This window comes from Clytia hemisphaerica, unplaced genomic scaffold (assembly GCF_902728285.1).
Source record: "Clytia hemisphaerica strain Z4C2 unplaced genomic scaffold, Clytia hemisphaerica genome assembly, whole genome shotgun sequence".
Classification (NCBI taxonomy): domain Eukaryota; kingdom Metazoa; phylum Cnidaria; class Hydrozoa; order Leptothecata; family Clytiidae; genus Clytia; species Clytia hemisphaerica.
Window position 1 is genome coordinate 252,649 of NW_027103378.1, and position 9,789 is coordinate 262,437.

Sequence of the window (9,789 nt, forward strand, 5' to 3'; positions counted from 1 at the left end):
CCCTAAACCCGACTTTTCTTAAATTTTGGGAAGCTTGTTAGAATTAGGCTTTCAAGAGTCAAGAAATTGGATTTAGCTGTTTTTACGACCCTTCTTTAGTGATTTACAACCCTGACTGTTCTTTTATTTCTAATTATGTCAAAATTCCGCCAAAATGAACTTTTATTAATATTATCTCAGTGAAAAACCCTTATTCAACATTCGACACTTTAAAATCTTTCGTTTTCGGACAAAAGTGACGTCGGAAAAAAAGACTTCCAAATTTTAAATTTATTTTATAGATTCGGACTATTTTACTGTCGGACTAGAAAGTGTCGGACTAGTGACATGCACCCGGCAGTACATGATCCAAATATGGTTAAAAGATAAGACAACCGGGGAAGGTTAAAGAGTTAAACGTTGTGGAGATTTCTTTTTTTATTTGATCACTTTTTAAGCCAGCTTCAACATCCAAAGGACTTTTAGTGCGTTCAGCTACAGTTTAACCGGCGTGCGACGCCGGGTACCGGCTAGTATTTTTTAAAAAGATAGTATTTTTTTAAAAGATACAATCCGTGCCATAATATATTTGCACTTTTGGCTAATTTACCATTTTTCGAAAATTGAAGTTCGAGCGAGAATGTCAATTTTAGGCCCTCAACTTGATTTCATCGATTATTTCGATCTGGGAGGGATTTATTGGTTTCTAGGCTATATTTCAAGCCCTACTGGACCATTTTTGAACTTTTGGATCCTCAGATCCAAAAGGTCCTAAGTCTTACGTCTAGCGTTAAAACTCAGAGTTAAAACTCTACCCTTCGAACCTACTTTAGAGCACTTACAAATCGATTATGGCGGATTGTGGTTTCAAAACACCCCGGTGAATTTGCCAAGTATTTTGTCCTTGATTGTAGTATTTTTTAAACGAAGATAGTATGTTTACAACAAAGATAATATTGTTTTAAAAAGATGGTATGAACCGTAGATGAAAATACGGTTCCTCATACGGCTTAACAATCTGATAAAAGACAGAATTGTGAGCGCAGAAGAAAACAGAGAGAGATCGTTGAAAGTTTCGTAAACGTGATAATTTTTTTAAACATCTGATCGCGGTATTCGTAATTGATTTAATTGGAATTTTTTTAATTGATTTGATGATGCAACCTCGAAAACAACTTGATAACCAGACGGTGGCCAATGCCCTCCGACGAACAATCCTGCCATTGGTAAGAATATCTTTTCTTTTTTTTCACGTGGCATGGGATTATTTTGCTTGAAAGAAGCGAGGATACTTTTTTCTCAAACAAACTAATGCTAGATATTTGAATCCGGGTAGTTTTTGGAAACCGTCTTAAAAACACTTCACGCCGAAAGTTTTGAAGAAAAAAAATTAAAAATCTTATTTTGAAACTTTATGACTTAAAATTCAAAAAAGAGCTTCTGATAAAACGATTTCCAAGAATGTATCCATCCTCCATAAGCTTATAGTTCGGCAAAAAACTTTATTTAAATTTTACAACCTAACCAATGCTCTCCGCAGTCTAAAAATATGTGCTCTAAATTTTTGGAAAATTGATTGCTTTTTAGTCTCTTTTAAAACAAGATCTTTCAAATTTTTTTAAAGTACAGCCTTTTAGGGACTTAACTTCTGGGAAAGTAGGGTGTAGTCTGAGTTGTTCCTAGGTCCTACCACACCCTTTTTATCTTGAGATTTGAGCTGAGCCGTTCATGGCTGATAAGCCATGTGCTAATCAGCCATATAAGCCGTCTTTTTTGCTTGAAAATGCCAGTAGGCCGTAAAGCCGTAGGATTTCTAGATAAAACTCAATCGATTATAGTCTGTGTAATGACCTATGAAAATGACACAGGGGTATTATATTTTTTTACTAGTCTGTGTAATGACCTTTCGGACTTAGAATTTTTCCATAGTATGATATTTCGTTCTCTTATAACCTTTTAAAGACTTAATTTCTGGGAAAGTAGGGTGTAGTCTGAGTTGTTCCTAGGTCCTACCACACCCTTTTTATCTTGAGATTTGAGCTGAGCCGTTCATGGCTGATAAGCCATGTGCTAATCAGCCATATAAGCCGTCTTTTTTGCTTGAAAATGCCAGTAGGCCGTAAAGCCGTAGGATTTCTAGATAAAACTCAATCGATTATAGTCTGTGTAATGACCTATGAAAATGAGACAGGGGTATTATATTTTTTTACTAGTCTGTGTAATGACCTTTCGGACTTAGAATTTATCCATAGTATGATATTTCGTTCTCTTATAACCTTTTAAAGACTTAATTTCTGGGAAAGTAGGGTGTAGTCTGAGTTGTTCCTAGGTCCTGCCACGCCCTTTTTATCTTGAGATTTGAGCTGAGCCGTACCTGGCTGATAAGCCATGTGCTAATCAGCCATATAAGCCGTCTTTTTTGCTTGAAAATGCCAGTACGCCGTAAAGCCGTAGGATTTCTAGATAAAACTCAATCGATTATAGTCTGTGTAATGACCTATGAAAATGAGACAGGGGTATTATATTTTTTTACTAGTCTGTGTAATGACCTTTCGGACTTAGAATTTTTCCATAGTATGATATTTCGTTCTCTTATAACCTTTTAAAGACTTAACTTCTGGGAAAGTAGGGTGTAGTCTGAGTTGTTTCTAGGTCCTACCACACCCTTTTTATCTTGAGATTTGAGCTGAGCCGTTCATGGCTGATAAGCCATGTGCTAATCAGCCATATAAGCCGTCTTTTTTGCTTGAAAATGCCAGTAGGCCGTAAAGCCGTAGGTTTTCTAGATAAAACTCAATCGATTATAGTCTGTGGAATGACCTATGAAAATGAGACAGGGGTATTATATTTTTTTACTAGTCTGTGTAATGACCTTTCGGACTTAGAATTTTTCATTAGTATGATATTTCGTTCTCTTATAACCTTTTAAAGACTTAATTTCTGGGAAAGTAGGGTGTAGTCTGAGTTGTTCCTAGGTCCTGCCACGCCCTTTTTATCTTGAGATTTGAGCTGAGCCGTACCTGGCTGATAAGCCATGTGCTAATCAGCCATATAAGCCGTCTTTTTTGCTTGAAAATGCCAGTACGCCGTAAAGCCGTAGGATTTCTAGATAAAACTCAATCGATTATAGTCTGTGTAATGACCTATGAAAATGAGACAGGGGTATTATATTTTTTTACTAGTCTGTGTAATGACCTTTCGGACTTAGAATTTTTCCATAGTATGATATTTCGTTCTTTTTTAACCTTTTAAAGACTTAATTTCTGGGAAAGTAGGGTGTAGTCTGAGTTGTTCCTAGGTCCTACCACACCCTTTTTATCTTGAGATTTGAGCTGAGCCGTTCATGGCTGATAAGCCATGTGCTAATCAGCCATATAAGCCGTCTTTTTTGCTTGAAAATGCCAGTAGGCCGTAAAGCCGTAGGTTTTCTAGATAAAACTCAATCGATTATAGTCTGTGGAATGACCTATGAAAATGAGACAGGGGTATTATATTTTTTTACTAGTCTGTGTAATGACCTTTCGGACTTAGAATTTTTCCATAGTATGATATTTCGTTCTCTTATAACCTTTTAAAGACTTAATTTCTGGGAAAGTAGGGTGTAGTCTGAGTTGTTCCTAGGTCCTGCCACGCCCTTTTTATCTTGAGATTTGAGCTGAGCCGTACCTGGCTGATAAGCCATGTGCTAATCAGCCATATAAGCCGTCTTTTTTGCTTGAAAATGCCAGTACGCCGTAAAGCCGTAGGATTTCTAGATAAAACTCAATCGATTATAGTCTGTGGAATGACCTATGAAAATGAGACAGGGGTATTATATTTTTTTACTAGTCTGTGTAATGACCTTTCGGACTTAGAATTTTTCATTAGTAAGATACTTCGTTCTTTTAAAACCTTGAGGATTTAATTTTTGGGTCAAGATGAACATTTTAGAAGAATTTTTGTCATTCGATTGGTCGTTAACTATTCAAACAAAAAGACTTTTATCATGTCTTTCTAAAGAACGCGTCATCTCTATTGTTTTGAATAACCAATTATGTGAATAGCTTATAAATACTTCAACACAACTGTAATTTCTGGGAAAGTAAGGCTAAGTCTGAGTTGTTCCTAGGTTTTTGCCACACCCTTTGTATCTAGACACTGATAACTCAATTAATGTAGTCTGTGTTATGACCTATAGAGAATGATACCGGGGTTCTATATTTTTTTTATTTTCTAGTCTGTGTAATGACCTATAAAAATGCCAATTTTTTCCTTGTCATGTTCTGTTGCTTTATAGATTTCTGATACCGACCAGGTAATCGTATGCAGAGCATTGCACCCAACACCAGGCATGAATGTTGACATTAAGAAAATTCAAACAAAACTAGACCAAGCATTGAAAAGTCTGAATGGAGTGAAATTCTTTATCTCTTGTGGCACGGCGACATGCACAAAAGTGAAAGCTGATGGGTACAATTGTGGTGTTGCGTACTTTATTGTGGCTCATCAATCGAGACAAATAACAGAAGAAAAAGTATTCCAGCTGATGTATGATCAAGAAGACTTGGAGCTTGACGTTAACAAATTAAAAACAAGAAGCAAGAACGCAATGGAAAAGAATGAGTTGATTTTCGCCAAATTAAAGCAAGCTGTCAAGGTAATAGTATTTATTTACGTTAAAGTGTTTCAGTTTTGAATATGATAGTTGGTGCAGCTTTTGAATCTCGACGGGCTATCACTTTCTTTGGAAAATTTAATAAATTGAAATACTATTTTGTTCTTCAGGACCACAAAAACAACATGATTAAAGAGATGGTACCACAGAACTATGAATTTGTTCATTTGACGTCCTGCCAAGCTCGCATTGATAAACCAATAGAAATGGCTTCTAAGATGCTGACAAGAAAGAAGTTCCAGCACAATCTTAGTTTACGAGGACACGACGTAACTGATGAGCCAATAGAAGAAGATCGCGAAACCCAGTTTGGAAGAACCATGAGCTGGGTTAAAGAGTTGATGGTGAAGCTGGATCATCGCATCCATGATGGGAGCGTCTACAGAAAAGTTAAAGAAGGTAGATTAAACTTCATTATCCTTATCTTGAATGCAGCTATGAACTGAAATTGTAACTTACCAAACTTTTGTTTACGAAAAGACTTTTTCTAAAACAGCTTTTGTCTTCATTTTCACAATTCTTGGATGTCATTTCTAACTCCCTTATTTATTTTGTTCCTTTTGTAGCAACGTACGCATTTAAATTTTACAAGAGTGTCGAGGCATACGTTCACCAAATGTGCAACAATCAAGAGCGAGGTGAATTCATCATGAGAGACAAGAAAAATTTGGAATCTTTTATGTCCTCAAAACATATCCAGGTAAACCATTACGTCTATTCTGCAATTTGAAATTTCTTTTAATAAAAAATGTTCGTACCTAAATTTAATTTGAATAAGGTATACTAAAAAGTACAAGCTCAAAAAACCTTTTCTCTCTGTTTCCAGGTACTTCCTGTCATTGAGTTTGATTACGACTACATCGAGATCGCTGAAGGCTGGTTCTTCAAACTCTCTTCACGGCAATTTGTAGAGTGCCCTTTCACTGCTGAGGACTTTGGGAAAGTTAGCCCCAGAACTTACAGCAATTTCAGAAGAGGAACCGTATGTGACGGTGGTTTCTTTGCTGAATCCGTAAACAACAGCTTCCCTGAGCTGAGAGAGAAGGTGCAGTTCCTGAACAGAATGTACCAGTGTATGTTATGTCACCAGTTCCCCCACAAAGTACCAAGATTAACAACTGTTGGTACGTAATTATCTTCTATCATTTTTTTCCTCATACCCTTCGATAATTGTGACTTGGATGATTATATGGCCTTATATCAACAGAAATAAAAGTATGACCCGTGACCTAATATCATCATGTATCATCATGAGTCTTTAATCTTGTCATGTTCTTTCGTTAGGTGACAACAACTCTGGGAAAACATCATGGGGTAATGTTTTGTTTGGGTTGATACATCCGTCAAAGATCGCTGTGCTAAGCAAGGAGAAAAATTTTGGAGCAAGCATGATCACGGAGCGAACCGAACTGCTCTTCATTGATGAATGGGTCTACGAAACCATGGCGCCCGACCAGATGAAAACGATCCTCCAAGGTGGCTACTTCTCACAGGCAGTGAAACATGAGAAGCCAAGAATGACCAAAATGAATGCTGGCATTTACATCACTTGTCAAAAGATGCCTCACTTTGGGGATGACGAAGATGCCATGCGATGCAGGTTGGCTGATTTTCAAACGAAAAAGTTAGTCAACAAACAAGCAGCTGCACCGGCGTGGATCTTGAAAAACGCCTTTGAGTGTCTGATGTGGATGACGGACATGATCAACGCTCATCGTCACCTCCTCACTGAAGAAGAATTATTTTATGAGCTACCAACCAGTGAAGATGCCAACGCTCGTCTACCAATTGATGTTGAAGAAGAAGAAGAATCGCAGAAAATTGTAAACTTTAAGCAGAACGAATTAACGGGGATTGACCTTTGCGATGGTGATATCAACCCTATTGTTGAAACAAGTGAGTAGAATGCCATTGTTTTTTTTTTATCTGGTCTTAGATATTATGTATAGTAGAGGAAAATTTTGTTATTCTGGTTCTCGTTTGGTTTTCTCAAGAAATCATCATTTCTCTTTAATAATCGTATGCGGTTTAATTTGAAGGTCAAGAAGAAGCTCAAAGCCCATCATCCGTCATTGACGTCATTGCTTTTAGTCCAATCAGGACTCCGGTCACGCCTTTTACACCAACAGCAAGCCCTGCTTCTTTGTTAAATTGTAAGTCTTGGTTGTCTCATTTCTCTACTTTCCTTCGTTTTCAATTAGGATAATAAGCCAAAGAAAACTTTTAGGTTAATGTAGTTCAGGCGCCAACAATTCTGCTTTGTACTTGCACATGAATGGAACATAAAAGTTGAATCGTGGTCGAAAGCTCTATAGTCAGATTAATTTAAATTTCTTCGTTTTGCTTTTTTTCAAGATCAAGATGTTCTCAAGTTCACCAGTTCTCCAAGCAACTTGCTTGCCGAATCGACGCCAGTTCCAACTACTAGCTACACTTCTTTTACCGCAGGTAAGCAGTTTTTCTTTCTTATTTTACCTGAGGTATGCTGATTTTTCAAATGGGCTGATCTGTTTTCAATTTGGATTTTCCTCATTTGATGGCTTTTTGCTTGACACTTTTAGATGACTTCTTCTCGTGTGATGAAGATTATGATTGTTTCAAAGCTCGAGATAAGGAACGAATAGTGGCCGAATTGAGAGCCAAATTTGGTACTGACGAAGACGTGGACACCGATTGTAAGATATTTCATTTAGTATCCCCTTACTCCTTGCATATTTTAATTTTTTTAAACGCTCGAGCACTTATGGAAAACAAAATTGTGTACTGTAAATTATACGTTTCCTCTCTATTCTATTGATAATCTTCACATGTAAAATATGACGTTTACTTCTTTCCAGCCCCAGATATCCATTTCGAAAAGTCAAAGCGAAACAAATCAAGAATGCAGATCGTTTCAAGTGATGATGAAAACTCAGATGAAACCCAAGTAGTTGGTACGTATACTTATACATAGTCTTAGCGATTAAATTTTTCCTTTTCCCTCCCTGATTGATATCATAATTTTTGGATACTCCCAATCCTCCAGTGTAAACAATGTCTATCTTTTTTCTTCCCAGAACCTCATAATCATAAGCGTCGAAGTGAAGATAACTTTTCTGACGTAAAAACGCCAAAAATTACAAGGATGGCAACATTACCAGAGAAATCGAAAAACAACCACCTGTCTTCTGATATTGGTAAGCAGTTTATTCCAAATTAATCAAATGGGATTCGATAACGTTTTCTCCTCGTTTTACTGCCAATCCAGCATGTTGCTCTAATTACTAAGCACTTTTCACTTTTTTTCTTAGAAAGGAGATCCATCACATCTATCGTGACGAATCAAGTCAACAATATGTTCCAAATGTTAACACCTGGTAAGTGGGATTATTCTTTTAAATGGTGTTTATCTTTAGAAGGTTCATTGAATTTGAGGCATCTTTTTTGCAAGTAATTTACTTGTGGTGAATGAAAATTAGAGATATTGACCTCTTTTTTTCTGATTTAATTTTTCTAGCAAAAACGTCATCAACAACGAACTGTCCACTAACAAAAATCAACCCAGCAACGCCTTTGCTGCAACTGTCTACGCCAGGTTAGTTATTATGAATTTGATTTATTTTTTGAATTTCCAAAGAATCAAACCAACAAGTTTGAAATGTCTGATTGCCTTTGTTAATTTTTATAATTGAATTTGAGAAATTTAAGAAGAACTAATTTTGCTCTTTACTTTGTTCAGATCGTCAACGTCAGTCGATTTACGAAGACCTTTGCAACTCTGCTGAAACGTTGTAAACGACAAGAAATAAAAGATGAGCACGTCGTGGCATCGCTCAATTACCCGTTGCGTTTGGATCAATTTAATTGTTCATTGTTTTGTATCTAATTTTTAACTTTTTCAATTTTAAAACTCCATTCGATTTAATTTTACATTTTATTTCAGTTTCGGGGAGATTTCTAACAGAATCTTTGAGTACAATTGCGTTTTGTGGATTTTCAGTGGGGAAGAAGTTGTTGCGTTTTAGAATGCATTTCACTTTGAATTTTGTTTCTACTTGTCTTCAATATAACGTCTACGGGTTGTGTTCGCGGAGGTCTAGAACTTGTAGTTTATAATTTAATTTAGGTTAAGTTCGTGCTAGAAAAAGTTACGAAATGAAAACATGAAAAGATTTAATTCAACTTTCAATGAGTTGAGGATGGTACAAAAAATCTTCTTGCATTCGTTTTCTTTTTTGGGTGATACTTTCAAAATTTCATTAAGTTTTCTTGGTAACGGAATTCTATTGCACCATTACAATTTTGGATTTACAATGGTTTCGGACAAGTAAAAAGAAAATTTAAAACGAAATGATGGATTTTAATGATTGAATATAGGAATGGTCTCTGCTTGTTCCCAAATTTGATTCGTTATTTAGAAATGAAATGCTATGCTGTAACAATACCCGTCCCCAGTAGGTGCCACGCCTTTTAAGAGGACTATAGTTTCAAACAATGAGGGAACAATATTAATTTATGATTTTTTTTTCTTGAATAAAAGGGACAAAAAGATTTAGTAGACTTGTAAAAATTAAATGCTATCTGACAATGAAAAAGGCTTTAAAATCTAGAGGTCAATGAAGGTCTTGTCTCACATCACGTGGCCTACCACCAAAATAAAATTGCCTTTTGTGGAAAAGGGAATAGTAAAATCGTTCATGTTTTTTGGTGTCGATCGAATCGTACAGACTCTTGATCTGTCTTTTTCTTGCGTTTGTCGTACGTGTGTCTGCTTTCAATGTTTGATACGACGAAATGATCCATTCCGCCGTTACTATTGGGGATACACCATTACCTGAATGATTGAAATGAGAAAAATTAATTTTAAAGAATAACCCTTTTCCGTTGGAGTTATTTACAATAATTTGCTGAGTAGCTCTTTGCAGGACGTAAAGTTACTGTGGTTCAATAATAAGGTACTTACCAAGAAGAAACCAAAACAACGTGGCAGTATCTTCATCCCCCAAAGGTCTCTTGAAAAAAAGCAAGCGGTATTTCTCTGGCCAAAGAGAAATCTTGGGCAACAGGTCATCCGAAATTAAATCGAACAACTCCTTCCGTATTTTCGTAAATGTTTCTTTGCTGGAAGATTGAATGTACGCTGTGAAGCCGTCTATTTTTTCTTTAGTTATTGAATC

At 36.3% G+C, this 9,789-nt stretch overlaps 1 protein-coding gene across 1 annotated transcript; it reads left to right on the forward strand.

Moving 5' to 3' along the window:
• The first annotated feature begins 962 nt into the window (after positions 1-962).
• On the forward strand, positions 963-8,610 carry LOC136824711 (uncharacterized). Its single transcript, XM_067080695.1, has 14 exons — positions 963-1,205; positions 4,256-4,615; positions 4,744-5,032; positions 5,200-5,333; positions 5,460-5,757; positions 5,918-6,529; positions 6,673-6,786; positions 6,989-7,081; positions 7,195-7,308; positions 7,471-7,566; positions 7,690-7,809; positions 7,924-7,989; positions 8,130-8,207; positions 8,352-8,610. Exons 1-14 carry the CDS (start codon positions 1,134-1,136, stop codon positions 8,405-8,407), a joined length of 2,502 nt encoding a protein of 833 aa, XP_066936796.1. The 5' UTR covers positions 963-1,133; the 3' UTR covers positions 8,408-8,610.
• Positions 8,611-9,789: the final 1,179 nt, after the last annotated feature.

Coding starts and splice junctions, on each gene's coding strand:
- LOC136824711 (XM_067080695.1), top strand. CDS start 1,134: ATGATGCAACCTCGAAAACAACTTGATAACCAGACGGTGGCCAATGCC. Junction 6,787..6,988: donor CCCTGCTTCTTTGTTAAATT/GTAAGTCTTGGT, acceptor CTTTTTTTCAAG/ATCAAGATGTTCTCAAGTTC. Junction 7,810..7,923: donor CCACCTGTCTTCTGATATTG/GTAAGCAGTTTA, acceptor TTTTTTTCTTAG/AAAGGAGATCCATCACATCT.